This window comes from Ischnura elegans, chromosome 3 (assembly GCF_921293095.1).
Source record: "Ischnura elegans chromosome 3, ioIscEleg1.1, whole genome shotgun sequence".
Taxonomy (NCBI): domain Eukaryota; kingdom Metazoa; phylum Arthropoda; class Insecta; order Odonata; family Coenagrionidae; genus Ischnura; species Ischnura elegans.
In genome coordinates this window covers 59,338,555-59,354,921 of record NC_060248.1, presented here as the reverse complement: position 1 = coordinate 59,354,921, position 16,367 = coordinate 59,338,555, and the positions used below count along the sequence as shown (strand labels likewise).

The window sequence follows — 16,367 nt, the reverse complement described above, 5'->3', positions numbered from 1 at the left end:
CCCTAGACGTTTAAAAATATAGACAAGATTATTAATACGGTTATCATTTCGTTGGTTTTATTTAGTGTATTACGGAGCATCAATCATTTCATTTTATATAAATAACTTTCATATCAAAACAAAGAGAATATTCTCTACAGTAATTGTATATTTTGTATTTAATCTCAATTGAGTGGGTTGAAAGCCAAGGGGTGAAAGTGATTTTTTTTCTCAACAGGGTAGGGTAAAGTTAATTGTTAGAATAAATACACAAAACCTGGTTGCCACGGGAAACGAGTGAGTCTCCGTTCTGTTCTGACATCTAGTGGAAAATCAAATGCACTACTAAGTATCTAAGTGATCTCGTTTCTTTTCTATACCTAATTTCTATACCTAACTCTGTATAGAAAAGAGAAATCACCTGTACCCCTTGGCATCCAACGCACTCAAATATGAGAACACCTGTCAGACTCTTGTGCCCCCCGCCAGGAAAAAATCATGGATCTGTCCCTGGCTGCATAGTTTCCCGATGTCTTTCTCACAGATGGGAAAGACTAGCATATTATTCTATACCATCTTCTAAGGAAATCCAATAATAATTTAAACAGTTCCAGGAAACGCGGCAGATGACGACATGTCGTGTGGGAAGATGGAGGTTGAGCAGATTCCCGCCTCCTCCTACGACCAGCGCACCAATAAGGGCCAATGGCCGTGGCACGTGGCCGTCTACCAGACGAGGGGCGACGACCAATTCTACATCTGCGGAGGCACTCTCATCGGAAAACAGTCCGTTCTGACAGGTCTGTACCCCCTGCTCCAAATCAAATCCTTTCTGCTAACAAAGTCATACGGGAAGGAAAAGGCCCGAAAGCTGGTCCACAATGAGGCATATGTAGGCATCAGTATTTTGCCATAAAAAGTATGCCGTGAGAAATTGCTTGACTTCAATGCTCGGAGCAATACGCGAGGAAAGTGTTCAAAATCAAGGCGCAGACGGAAACAGTTGGGTTCCGATATTATGTCTGTAACTTTTTATCTTTTTTTCGTATGATGCCGGAGTTTGCCGAGATACTTTTTTTTCAAAATATATTCTCCCGCACTCTCTATGCTATTATTTGACGCTTTTATAATGATGATCCCAATTTCCCGATGTTTTTAGCCACGTCAAGCGACTTGATACAAATAATGTTAGCGGCAGTTAAGATTCTTCGGATTTCACACCGGGTAAGTTCTTCCATATCTCCTTCCAACAATTCGATGTGTAACTCGCCTATCGTCCTCAGAGATTCAGTAATTCAATGCCATTCCGTCCTCTGGTAGTCAGGGTGAGTTGTACATCGAAACGTTAGAGGGAGATACGGCGGATCTTACCCGATGTGTCACCCTAGAAATCTTAACTGCCTTTGTTCGCCAGAAAGAAGAAAACCAGACATTACATCAAACATTGTTGGTGTTACCTACTCGTAATGCTAATATCTATCCTTCATCCTCGGGTGATAGTTAACCCATGATAATCCAATGTTGCTCCTAAGCAACATCAAAAATGTATAAATTTTCTGCTCCATTTAGGAAATGTTTGCATTATTTTGTGGTGTGAATTGTAATGACGAAATATTTAGCTGCAACGATAGTTATGATTGAGTGCATAATTTTCAAGTTTTCAAAATGAAAAATCTTTTTTCTTGAAGCAGCTCTGGGTCAGAAAGGGTCAATATCAAACTACTAAACTCATTATTTATAATATTTCACTCAGTGAAGCGTGAACATAATATTCAATCGGATATTTGTTTGTTTACGTTTCATTCGACACGCATTTCGTGCAATTTTCATTTCTTTGACATATGACAGTGGTCAACTGGACTACCAACCACCCACTTCCGGTTTGGCGAGACACTGCATTCACATCACTCCTTTTGAAAAAGCGTTCTGATTGTCTAAAAGTAAACCCCATGCCATGACGATGAACATTGGCCATCTTTTTTTACGGTGTATGTCCATTATAGTATAAACCTTTAATAACTTGATCTACTTTAATGTAGGGGCCGTGTTATTATAGTGCCAACCATGATTTCTGGTTTTTTGACATGTTCACATTTTAAAGCTAGGTGAAATCCATAAATCTTTGTAAATATTTGACAACCAGTTTCACCACATTGGTATTAAGTCTATATATTTTAATTTTAAATCACATTATCAATTTACTACCAGATGAACTGGAATGGCTTCTGCATTTTTTGCCCATCCAGTTTCGCCAAAAATCATGGTTGACACACTTTTTACCCGGCCCATTCAATTGCCAAATCATCAGCACACCTCACGTCCTCACGGCGGGTTTCATTGAATTCGGAATTAAGAATAAGGGTCCAACATATGTCCATGGTCAGTGGCGCAGCGAGGGAGTTTTGGGGGATAAATCCCCCCCCCCCTCAGAGCTCAGAGAAATTTTTTAATTTAATCTATTTTACTTAATTGGATTAATATCACTTATAGAATAGTGTAAGGATTAATAAAATATCTCTCAGAATGCCATAAAACTCACCATTTTGAACCATTTACCTTTATTTTTTCTGGCGGAGGGCCCCCGCACCTCCCGCTTACCCTGGCGGATATGCCACACCCCCAGGCCCCCCAGTATTTGTTACGCCTGAAACCCCCCCTAGCCTTTATTCCTTGCTGCGCCCCTGTCCATGGTCGCTAACATATATCTCTCCGTTTTAACCTAATATCAAACATTCGTCATCACAGCCGCCCGCTGTCTCAGCGATGGAAAGCCAGTGAACCGAGAATCTCTCGTCGTCTACGTGGGAATGCACACTCTCCACATGTGGGGCGAAGAAGTCCAATCCAAAGAGGTAAGAGGCATTCAAAGTTGATGCAAGTATTAATATAAATTATTACGTAAGTGTATGTTTGGGGTGAAGAGCTTGAAAAGCATCATAAGGGAACGCATACCCACATCTCAATCGGTCATATTGCCTTTTTGGTAACGTACCACGCGTTCGTAATTTAGTTATTATCTTGAATTATTTTTTGAGTCTTTGTCAACTTTTCCCCGTTTTGGTAGTATGAAAAAAATGTGTATGAGAAAACATCGCCGTAAAATTTGCAAAATAAAATGGAAAAATGTAGAAGATATTACTCATTTTGATTTGTACGAATGTAGGGGCTCTTTTTACCGCGAAATTTTCAAAATGATAGCGCAAGCTTTGAGCAAGCTATTCCGTCACATAAAATAACGTCAGAATTTATTTCAAGGAAATTCCGAATGTATATATTGAATGGAGAAAGTTGGGCACGTGTCCTTGATAATGACGCTGTGTTGACACCATGATCGGTGTTTAGCATACATTTATTGTGGAATTGTACCAGATTTTTCATTTCAACATGAGTAATCCGTCACCAATAAAGGCTAGTTGAGTCGGAGTTATTCGTCCTCTTAACGTTTTTTATCGACTGAAGGCCTATGTTTTCAACACCATGACCTTCCTTCATGTGTTCATCTTTTTCTTCCGTAAGTTTTCCCACCTGTCAGGCACTTAGCCAGAAATATACTTCGGGGATGGGATGGGGTGAACTAAGTCTAATGCAATTCAAACGTCCATTTCAAGGACCAAAATATAACCAAGGACGCGTAAACAACTATTTGGAGACCACTGAGTGGGGTCAAGGAGTTCAATTCTTCCCAGTATCTGTGACAGATACAAAATTAAGTATCCAATTTTATACATTCAGGATCCTTTTTTATGGACTTACGGAATTAAAACTCTGAGAGTAAAATTTCCACATTTAGTATGCTAAATTAAGAGTAAAATTTCCAGTCACTACTCAATGATGAGACTAAAATGAAACCAGAAGAATTGCTCAGCGGCAATAATTGCCGATGCATTGCAGTAAACGATTGTAAATGTAGCATCAAGGTATACTTCTAGCACATCTTCAAGAGAGGGGCTAAGGGGAGGATGGGCTAAAAATCTAAAAATGAATTATTTCACTGTCTGTTTCAATATATTTTTCCGTGTTACGGTACTTTGTCTAACTATGTTGTCCATATTTTTTAAGTGAAAACTTCTTTAGTGGCGTTAAGCATTTTTGCGGGATGGGGAAAAAGCATAGAATTCGCGTGAGCGTCACCGACCCGACACCGCGATCGCTACAGCGAGATATACATATGTATAGTACATGCTGAATACTGGCATCTGTCTGCTTCTAGTTCTATACTGTACATATGTACTTTTTCTATACAGTGCGTATTATTTTGTAGACTGTTAATAGAGATTAATATATACACTTTGTTAATATATATAGACTGTTATAGTCTTTTTGTTTTTAAAATATTAAAATTGAAAACAAAAATCTATAGTGTATATTGTATAGGTTCATTAAATATAAAGAGCTCGTGCATGAACATGCAGAAGAGTGTACACGCTATAAAAATACAGGTCAGTACAATTTAAGGCAGTTTCTTTTCTGTGCACAGTGAACAATTATAGGTTTAATGCATATTAAATAAAAGAAATAAAAACATATTATATTTTAATATATAAATAATGATACTTTCTATTCATACACATCGTATTTTTAATATGTATTTAATAATAAAGTTTTGAAGAAAAAGATAATTTCAATTTTTGTTGAAAAATGAGTATTACTGGAAAAATTAGTTCTTTAATGATATTAAATCTATATAAAAAATAAATGGATAATAATTATTTCAGTTTTCACTTCTGTCGGCCAGTCCCACGACTGCCCCGTTTTTTTTTTTTTGTTTCTGTGATAGTTTAGCCGCTAATTGACTCGTTCAATGGCATCAGGCTCAACTATGTGGAAGTTGATATTCACAAATGAAAAGACGACTTCGTTGACTTCGATTGATTTATTTTCTTGGTAAGACATGTTTCGATCCATAGAGGTTATTTTCAAGTACTTCTTAATACCTCTCAGGGTGCATGAAAATGACCTCTATTGATCGAAACATCTCGTATCAAGAAAATAAATCAGTGGAAGCCAACGAAGTCGTCTTTTCATTTGTGAGTATAATTTACTATTTAGAGCGCGCATGTGGGCGACCCTAGGTATCTTAAACAATAATAACCTTGCAAAGTTATGAATTTATTGGCCTCAGGAGCATTCTGCGTCTCATGTATTTCCCATGCGTATTTAGAGATTCCATAAACTGCCAATTCTTGGACGTAACAACTCGAGTGTTGAGTGGTTAAAATTAAATAAAAAGACGTATAAAGCATTTAAGTGGTCGAAAGTCTGTGCGAGAGCAAATATTGTTTTTTTATATCCATTAATAATTTCGTAATGCGACCAACTGCTTTAGTCTGTCATCATTGGGACATTGTGTCACTGATGATGATTTGATAATCGAGTCCCATATGTATCGTTTTGAAATGAATTGTGAAACTTCGCAGGCTAAATCTGTGCCCATGACATTCGTATTGTCCTCATTGTGCCCATAAATGTCATCTGGATCATTTTAACGGTGGTTAGACAACCTAAACCGGACACTCATGTTGTGAAATAAATTTAGGAAATTTCCAAATTCAAAATCGCGTCTATTTACGCCGTTCTGATTGTTTCGACTACTATCATCCGGTTCACTGATGATGGCTCGAAAGCCAGCCTAAACCGGACGCTTAGGCTTATAAATAAATTTTGAAATATCCAAATGTAATATTTGTCAATGCATGCGTATACGGATCTATTTTTTTCTATTTTCCGGTCCACCTAAAATATGTTGACTGCCGAAAACGTTGCACAGCCATTGAGAAAGTCCATAAAAAGAAATTTTCTTCTGTTTCTGAGGATTTGATCGCCATTACATTCATCTCCACCGAAACAAGAAACCTGTCTTGGGAAATAATTCATTCTGTTGACCCGTGGGACACAAAAATCTTTTCACCTTTTGCGCTACAATGACGAGAGGAGGTCGTCATGAACGTCCGATGCCAAATCGCGCAATGGCGAGTATAGCTCGTCAATATATGTTCATAATTTTAGCGCTATTTAGGGGAACAGTATAAATATTTTGAAAGTTTGACAATGTTATAACATCCGTAATATACATAGAGAACTCATATTTCATGAAATATAATGCATTGGGAGGAATAAAGTGAATTTGTACGAGTAGTGATAGCTGTGTTCTCGATGTTTAATGATCACTGTTAATTTTGTCACTGTTCTACATTAATTGCGAACTACAAAATACCATTTCATTACCTACCATTCCATTTAAAAAGAACCACAGAAAAAATAGGGGATATAAGCAGAACATAAATAGAGTTCGTCTTCGCCTGCCTTTTGCTTCGTTTTTCCACTTATGCTTCCATCTAGAGTCATGCTTGGCTCCTGCTGAAAGTACTACTTATGGCCACGTCGGAGAAGAGCATCATGTTTACCGCGAACCAAGACTGTGTGAGAAACACTCCATGCTGGTCATGCGGAATATAAAGAGGATTATTAGCGATCGTTAACCTGCTTGAGAGCGTTTAGTGAGAGGGAACGGTGAGGCCATCAACGGTTTTGGACCCGGCGTGAAAGGACCGATTCTTTGTAGGGAATATCGAACAGAAATGAAGGAGTGGGTTTTCAGCCGTTGAGGAACTAGAGAGAACGAAAGTAGAGGCCTTAGAGAGCAATTTTGCGAGTTTAAATGATTGGCCTTTCAAAGGAAAACATTTGAAGATTATTAGTACCAAGGGGGCTGCATAGAGGAGGCCCAATTGTATCCCATAGAAGGCTGATTTCTGTTGCCACTTCGGTCGCATTTTAATCGGATTTCAAAAATGTCCGCGGCGCGGTGATGAGTACGATGCGATCGAATTTTTTTCCCAATACTTTGCAGTGTAGTGTTTGTTATTTCGAGGAATGGCATTGAAAAGTTATTAATTTGATAGAGAATTCGTCATCATGTATATAAATTTCGTTTAAAACCCCTAATCATACCATGTTTCTCCGTGATACTCAGATCAATTTGTCCGTCAGCGACGCGAGTGGCGAATTTTCTAAACCCATTCAAATGATGCATCGATTTATGAGAGTCATTTGTAGTGGTAAGGTTGAGTCCCATTTTAAGTCAATATACTTTTCTTAGAATGGTTCAGGTTGGTGTGGTGGCTAGAGTATTGTCCTTCCACCCTATGGATCTGGGTTCAAATCCCGTGAGACAGCTCTGCTTGCGTCGAATAGGACGTAAATTCGTGGTCTCCTGAGCGCCTTTTTCTAATGGCTGACTAATTCCGAATCCGAGCTTCTCTCCACCCCTCCTTATCCGCCTTTCCCGTAGACGCGAATGACCTAAGCCTTCGGTCTCCCCGAAATACCTAACAACTAATCATTTTATAGATTGGAATGTTTGATGATGTTATAACTAGAATACTTTTGACTTGGATTTTAACTTAAAGTGTCAAGGATTTTTGGTCATGGAAGCTCAACTATATCAACGAGTTAGGTTGGAACTTTGTGATGAAATGGATTGAATAACTTTTTGTTCTGTCCCCTCTTTTTAATGGTGAAAATTAGTAGGTTAAAACGCGTTTAGGCGTGTAGCGCATTATCAGGCCAATAAATACTGATAATATTAATATTTTACGAGTCGAAATGAATTGTAACCAACTAATTTCCAGCATTCTTATCCAGATCGAGCAGCGTTTATTATAACAAGTTTAATTTCAATCAATTCCCGGCTATAGCAGATAGTCGTATTTTAATTGGAAGTTTTAGAAGACTCCACCCGGTATATGAACGCAGGACTACTTGAACAGCAGTCAATCACTCTACCCGCTAAGTTACCTCGCTTCCCAGAGCTGCATACATTTAAGTTTCAATCAACAAATACAGGCCAATCATATTTACAGCGAGTTTATTTTTACTTTTCTCAACCTCATTTCCCTGAAATATGAATTCGTTTCCCAAACATTCGGTGCTAATTTACTCCGGAATATTTGCCATTTTTTATCATCTAATGCCTCCTCATATCATCCATAGTAACTTTTTTATAGCGTATTTTATTATTTCGTACCTCGATTCATTGAGATACTTCCCTGTTGAACGTGGCCATGTAATGGGTATTATTGAAATTGATTAAATACGTACAATATTGTTGAAAAATTCTCCTTGGCTATACGTTTAGCGAAGTGAATTTCAATTATCATTAATCTTGTGGTCACGGATTATTATCTTAAATATATTATTCACTGGACCAATAAAGCTCACTATTTGAGCCACTCTTAGAGTGTTCCAGGGAAAATGGAGATTATTACGTAGGATGCATAAGAGACGCCTATTTCAAACTATATTCGATACGTAAAAAACTGTCTATTTCAAACGTATTCTTATTATTAGCAAAGATCGCTTAATGTGTTCTTTTAGATTAATTTTCCATGAAAGTATAATTATAGCATCGTGTATTATGCTAAACAGCATCTTCACCTTGATAGTGGTACATTATTGTAAAACTATTCTCGGTTGAAATAAATAAACAAATGTAAAAATCAGCTGAAATGTGTTTAATGCATTTTAATACTTATGGATATTGTGTTTTAATTATTACTCCAGAGCAATAAACATAAACTTTTGTAGTGCCATGAATTAAGAGGCATTTTACTCCAGAGAAATTACAAAGTAGTACACAGAACTATCACACGCGCTTGATCAGAGATTACACTGATAATAGATTCACGAATTACTTAAAGCAAAATCATGTGCTTTTGAATCCAAGTTCAACTTTCTTTTTTTTCAGGTTAGCGACGTTCACATTAATCCTCAATACAACAGCACGAATCTCGATGGAAATCTCGCGGTGCTATCCCTCAGTAGTCCCGTGGAGATTTCGAAATTCGTGAGGCCGGTTTGCCTGTGGAATGGCATTGAAGAGGAACCGAATGACGTCCGAGGTGAAGAGGGCGTGGTAAGTGAAAATTCTACGAACCACCGTCGTTTATTTTTTAATCTCTATATCACTCTTCGTATTTTGAGTTCCTTCATTAAACTTCTAAGCACGAATTTATCGGAATATTTTAAAACTGTTGCAATAGTGTTACACAAATAAAAGTTGTGAATACATTTATTGAGAATGCAAAACTTCTTTTTCTGTTTTGAATTTGGTATATATTTATAGCTACTCGGGAGGATAAGAGTGTTTACTTATTTCTCTTTCTCTGACCCTGATGTCGCAGGAAGTTTTTGCCTGAAATTGATTTTATAGTATTCATCCCCTCGTTTACTTGTTTATTATGATGGAATGCATTATTATGGCTGTAGTGTATTATACTGCATTAGCTCTCACTATTGTGTTATCTCATTTCAGTAGAGAGATAAATTCCCATGTACTTAAGTTTTTAACTTGCTTATTCTCTTTACTTCCCATGATAATAAGCGTAATTAATTTATAATGCCTTTTATTTTGATGGGATATTTGTTACAAACTTATTTACACTGTAACTACACCCTGGATTAGTTTCAGTGTTGATAGAGGTGATGCTAAGGCTATAAGTGAAAAACCTCCCTTACAAAATAGGGTCCAAAAGAGTACAAGGGTAAATAATTTTCATTATTCGCCCAAAAATGTTTAGACGATTTCGGAGTGACAATTGCCACTTATTGTCTCTCCGAAGTTATGAATTTTTATCTACATTCACAATAAGCTTTGAACCTAGTGGTTGGAATCTCACATTTTTATGCTTTTCTTTGTCTACCTTTGCTTGGAAATGTATTAGTACCTCATGTCACGATCTATAGAAAAAATTATTAAAATTAGTTTTAAAGTTTTGGGGAGAAAACTTCATTTACATGTCCATGAAAGTCCAATTATGTAAGAGCTAACTACCGAATTATTTCATCTTGGTGTCAGAAAAAAAAAAAAAACTTGTTTCAAAGAAGTCTTGACTCGTCATTCCAACTCGGCAATTACGTACACCTCGAGTTTTTAATTCTACCGTTACTTTATCAATAATTGCCTCACTCACGACTAATTATATACCTTATGGTGCAATTAAGGGAAAGATATTCATTCTTGCTTACATTCATTTATTGTATCCGAATTTTTTAAGTATTTCAATTTTTTATATATTGTAGTTCTAAATAATTTTTCAGAATTTAGTTTGCTATCAAATGATTAACTCTAAATGAAATGATGTTTTGAAACTGCTGTTGCATATGAGAGCTCAGGCAATCAAAATGAATCTGAATAAAAGAGTAATTATAATTAAAAATATTGATTCTCAGGATATCCAGAGTGTATAAGGTATATTAAATGACGATTTAAAAACTCTATAACATTTTAAGAGCTATTGACACTGACATTAGGCTTAAATTTCATCACTCTCTTAAGTTCTATTTTTTTATCTGCAATATTGCTATAATCCAATCGAATATAACCAAATGGCTTCCATTAAATTGAACTGCTGCTTTATTTTTAGGTTGCTGGTTGGGGTTACGACAAACTTGGACTTTTGGAAGAGGATTTGGTGATAGCCAAAATGCCTGTACTGTATCAGCGAGCCTGTTTATGGAATTATCCAGAATTATTCCGATTCCTTTCCGAAAATATTTACTGTGCAGGATATAGAAGCGGTGAGTATACCTGAAATTAATAATAAGTCCTTTATTTTCTGCTTGTTTTGAGATATGTACTCCACCTAAAGAGCCAATAGCCTCGCTGTAGTAAATTTCACATCGAGTTTTCTTATGGAGGCTGAAATATATCCTTTGGTATTTCTCGAGTTCATAAGCATTTTTGTATTTGTTATTCCATGTCAATTGGTTCAGGATATTTTCTAGGCCACAGCCATCAGCTATCTATTTCCATCGTGTGCTAATTATTGTCGACGATCTGTTTATGAGCTCTTTTAGTTTCATTTGCCATGAATGTAATATTATATCTAGAGTGTAGCACCACGTTAGGTATGCTTCCTCATTGTTCGAACGGTACTCGAAATTGAGCCATATGCATCATACGATTGGAGCTTTATTTTGAAAATTTAGCTATACATTCTTTAATAAATGAACTGCATAAACTTAAGAATCTCAGGATAAAAAATCCCATCGAATCAAAAAATATTTCATTGCGTACTTAACTTATTAAGAAAATTGTGCGAAAAAATAATTGACTAGTTACATTTTTTTTATTATCTCCTAAATTATATCTTGTTGTGCATTACTCGTGTACCATAATACTATGACTGGGACCTTCGAATAGCATCAGCAGTCTTGAGGAAGGGTAGCAAGTCGTAGCCAATGAACTCTTAAACAGTGAAATATTCGTAGCAATACACCGCGCATGGGAGCAGTTGAAGGCAGGCTGAACTGAAGGCTGTTGCGCAAAATTCGATTGAAAGAATTATTTATTTTGAAGTGAAAAAACTGTCGTCTACGATCCAGATTATTTATCTTTCAAATGGCAAATTTATCCGAAAAGTATGAGCTGAAAAAAAATATTCAGAATTTCGCGATGTCCCATGCATTATAAAAGAGCTTTTTTTCGTTTTCCCGATGTCTATATTTAATATTAGATTTGAATCTTGGAGTGTAGGTCTTAAAATTGAGAGTGCAAGTTTGATAAATGAAAGTTTTCTATCTTCAGGGCTTGAAATGAAAATGAGTTTATAAATTTGATACATTAACATGATAAATGGTTACAACAATGTGTTTAAAATGATAGCAAAGGAGCATTCAGTTGTAATTTAACAAATAATAAGAGGCTAGAATTTTGGCATACCTTTTTGCAATGTTTATTGATGGTAACTAACATAACAACATTGTAGGATCAGGGGCGGCCTGGCCAGATCGGCTAGTCGGCAATCGCCGAGGGCCCTGAGCTTAGGGGCCCTCCACAACGCTCGCGTCTATCGTGATGCATATATGAAAGGTGTGATTAAAAAAAGACTCGGACCTTTTGAACATAATTATTTTACTATTATAAAATTCAATGTTTCCATTTATTATCTTTATTTCCAACAAAATCAATGTAAAATTATCATAAAAAATAAATTAAATAAAGGGTTCAGAATAATAAAGACATCCTGATGCTTTTTGAAAAGGGACATTCCTAACAGTTTAAAACAACTAGAGTTTTTTTTTTAGATTTCACTACAGTATCAAGGAATAAATCCCCTAAATATATAATAGAACCATAATACGTTATTAAATTTTATAAGTCGTGAAATTGCTCTTTTTTAACAGTATTTTTTCCCACGAAAATTACAGTATTTTTTCCCACGAAATTGTATTTTTATTAACTTTTATCTAGTTTTAAGAACCAAAATAACGTAAAAATCCATTTCTGGAGATGCAATTTCCTAAATTTTTTGGGGAAGAACCTCCGAAGCTACCGGCAACGAGGGCCCCATGGTGGGCCCCAGCCGAGGTCCCCCCATTACCTCAAACCGACCCTGACTAAGCTAATACAATTCATGGTTACCTGTTAATTTTGATTATTCATATTGGGAGGTAACAGGTAATTTTAATAATTAAAATTGACAGGTAACCGGTGAATTATATTAGCTTAGTTACCATAGATAAAAATTGCACAAATGTATGTCAAAGTGACTCTTCTTTTTTGTTAATTTTCCACAGAATGTTCCATTTTTTTCAAAGTATATTTGTAAATAAAAGCATTGCTGAAACCATCAATTATGTTCATGTATTTAAATTGAGTGCAACTCCGGAGGTCCTTTTCAAGATGGCAAGATGCGCAATTTATTAGCCTCACATATTAGAAAGCTTGTATCAGCATTACATTACTTACAGTTCAGTGGTCGGAACCCGAAACGTCGGCTGTCTTCAGTTTTAATTCGCTGTGGCAAGCCCAAGAGAAGTTCACACAAATATGTATGATTTAATTTTGGTTTCTTTCTTTGCACAGAGACGACGATTTGCAACGGCGAGAGTGGCGATGGTATGTACTTCCCCGTGCGCGGGAACCAGACGGCCGGCACAGAAGACTCGCCCACGTGGGCTATTCGGGGAGTCGCCTCTTTCGCCTTGTCACCAAACAACGGAATAGAGTGCAGCGCAAAGAACTACGTCGTGTTCACCGATGTGACCAAATATCACGGCTGGATCGAGCAGTATCGTTGAGGAATATCATCTTAACATTTGAAAAACTGAAACATTTGTCTATTTGACAAAAAAGACAATAAATATAGACAGAAAGGATAGCAATACCGCAAGTGTCCGGCATTGCTTTTTATCATTGATTTACCAATGCTTTGTGAATTTCGTTAATCGAGATTGCGTTCTCGATTGACTTAAATTCAAGGTTTTAAAAAATATGCCAGTGATATATTATGTGCATAGAAGCAGAACTGTTACTATGCTCTAGAAGGGAGTTTCGATTGAAGAAAAGGCCAGCTAACTTTTTCGACGATTTTTTTTTATTTCATTGGACGTTTAACATAAAGAAAATTTTACAGTGAAACAAAAGTTGACTAATTTCAATCTCTGAATTTGATAAAATAATCAGATTTTGTGTATCACCCGTACACAAACGGCATCTAATGTTTTGCTTTTCTTGCTTGAAATTGATACATAAATATCGATGCTTATGAATATGGCTGCCGTTCTGGTCGCTTGGAAGTCATTCAGACGGAGTTACACCGATTTCAATGTATTTTTGTTGCATGGAAGGACTCATTTATGGTTCTTACGCAGTGGATCATGCCCGTGATCAGTGGATCATTTTTCGCCCGCAAGGGAATGTCCATGAATCCAAAAACTTGTGACGCATGTTAACAAATTTTGAATATCTTATAGGCATGAAATGAATTGCCAAAATGTGTCCATGTGAAACTAATTCCCGTTTTTAATGAAACGGTTCAACTATTCGGTATTATATCTTCATAATATTCCTCTTTTTGAATGTTAGTCGCTCCTCTTTGATCACAACTCATACTGAAATTGATGTAACGTGAAAACTAAGTGAATAATAACCCAGTGATTGTTGTAGTTAATTTTTTGTAAACCTTGTTACTCAAGAGTGATGCTTATGTGCCTATTTTTCTATTTTGTACATTCTGTGGCCTCTGTTTAATTGTGATCCATCTCGTGTAATTCTGTAGATGTTGTGAGCATTGTGTCTTTAAGAAAATGAGCGAATGTTTGCACAGCGTCTCATTTTCATCTCGACAATAGGATGCAGTGACTTCGTGTTCAAATATGTGAGTCATGGCTTTTGTAACTCCTGAAGAAAAACTATTCTCCTTGCATAACGGTATAATTTAGATCACGCGGTTGTGAATGAAAAACCTACAATGCCTAGTATTTAATTGTTTTAATAAAGACATTTTTTACGCTATTGATTTTTCATTTTCTTTTGGTAAATGTCCTTGATTATTCACTTTTTACTGTAGATTTCCTGTCCTAATAAGCTAAGATAATCGCATGTCTATAAAGTTTCTCCTGCTGTATCCTTCATTGGTTAATTTCTCAGAGCTATGCAGAATTCTGTAGTTCCCAAATAACCACCTTGAAAGGCTTTCAGCTCATTTAAGTTCCACTTTTGCGTAGGTGAGTAGTTTTTTTATGATTCGACTCATTATGGTGTGTGCAAGTGTTTGCCTTGAGTGTCCTACAACCGATCTTGGTTTTAACACAGTGCCATCACCAAGGTCACTGCAGGTTCTACCAAAGGCTTCCACCGCGTTGTTTTATGTCTAATGACCATAGTTTCGATGGAAATCCCTCCAGCATCTTTAGGTCTGACGTAGATCTTCCCAAGAACGATTTGACACCTTTTGATATGAATATGCTCGGACGATTGTGGGCGAATCTGTCGTCATCAGGCATGAAAAAACGCGGTGTAAAACCGAAAATCATAAAAGCAAGGTCTCTACTCTCATATCTTGTGCCATCACTTCGATCTTAAAGATCCCATACAAAAACTTTGTGCGGGTAGAATGGCTGTCCGTCTTCATTACTTCTCCTACAATCTCATGTCTTACTCCATTAATCCTGGATTTGCCTGCTACCCTTCCGTGAAAAACCATTTTTACAGCTACTAGATTCTCTTCACCGCCCACATTTCACTGCCATATTGCTTCAATGTGCCAAAATGCTATTAAATGCGATAATGTTTATTTATGTTTCAATTTCACGTAGCGTTACTCCTAAATATTGAATTTAAAATATTTATTTTACGTACCTTTACTTGACTTGACTTAGTATTTATTTCACCTGGCCCTGGTGAGGCAACAATCTGGCCCCATCTTCCCCTGGGCCAGGGATCTTTTACAGAGTTTGCATATGTTTAATAGGAATACAGTGAGTCCTCGTTCTACGTCACCCCGTTTAACGTCATTTCGCGATAACGTCACGAAAATTTTACGACCGTGATTCGTTTATCGTCCCTTCGCTTCGCGATAACGTCACGTATTTTATATTTCGCGCGAGAAAAAAGGCGAAGTGGCAGGCGTTGCAGGTTGTTTGTTTCGTGGGCGGTAATACGGTCAGTCCATTCAAAGTGTATAACGGTGTGTATATTGTTAATTGCGATAACGGTTTTGGCAAATTTTAGCACTAGAGACATTTCCACGACAATGTCCAAGAGAACAATTTTCACATTAATTTTGGTTCCTGTTACTGCGATGATGATACCCAGGCGACGCCCGCCCGCCTTAATTCGCAATTAAAACCATCTCTTCGATTTCATAATCCCAGTTTGCCCGCCCTCTCTCATTTCCGTCATTTTGATTTCGCTCCTGACCGGTCCGAAAAGAAATTCTCGTAGCGAGGGTAGGGCCTGTGGCCCGGAGCACCGGATCCCCGGTCTGTGGCGTCTGGTAGCATTCATTCAAGGTTTTACTTGACATAATGGTTTTCAGGAACCTAAAAATCGATTTCAAAGCATTTTTCCATTTTTGTCGTCACTTTTTTGCCGAGTTCACAATAATGTTGGTTCCTGTAACTACGACGATGCTTCAGCGATGATGATGCCGAGGCGACGCTCGCCCGGGCGACCACCATAGCGAAGCCGAAAAGCAAATGCGGGAAGATACAAAAATGGAGAAGGATTTACGTCACTGCTGCTATTGTCGTCGATGAAGACAGGAACTCGTATTTATGCCATAGTTTGGCATTCCCATCGTAAAAAATGTCCCAGATATGATACGACAAAATTTTTTTGCATAGGAATTGTGAGGTCTAGGAACCGATATTCAATTTTTACATTGTTTTTATGGGATATTATGCTTCGATTAACGTCATTTCGTTTATCGTCACATTTTTCAGGAACGGTAGGTGACGTTAAACGAGGACTCACTGTATATAGGAGAACAAAAGATTTTTGGCGCGCCGGCCGCCGCCAGATCTCGGTCTTCTAGTCAAGCAAGAAAGACTGTCACAGGAGTGTTTCTTTTCCTTCGCTGATGCGTCAATTGGCAGCCTCT

General features: G+C 37.1%; 1 protein-coding gene across 2 annotated transcripts in view; it reads left to right on the top strand.

Moving 5' to 3' along the window:
* Nucleotides 1-14,278, top strand: part of LOC124155870 — a 68,766-nt gene extending 54,488 nt beyond the window's left edge. For both annotated transcript variants that reach the window (XM_046530027.1, XM_046530028.1), the window contains exons 10-14: nt 588-779; nt 2,725-2,831; nt 8,726-8,893; nt 10,404-10,557; nt 12,848-14,278. In XM_046530027.1, the coding sequence (XP_046385983.1) occupies nt 588-779; nt 2,725-2,831; nt 8,726-8,893; nt 10,404-10,557; nt 12,848-13,062 (836 nt within the window). In that variant the 3' untranslated portion in view covers nt 13,063-14,278. The remainder of the gene's footprint in view (nt 1-587; nt 780-2,724; nt 2,832-8,725; nt 8,894-10,403; nt 10,558-12,847) is intronic.
* Nucleotides 14,279-16,367: the final 2,089 nt, after the last annotated feature.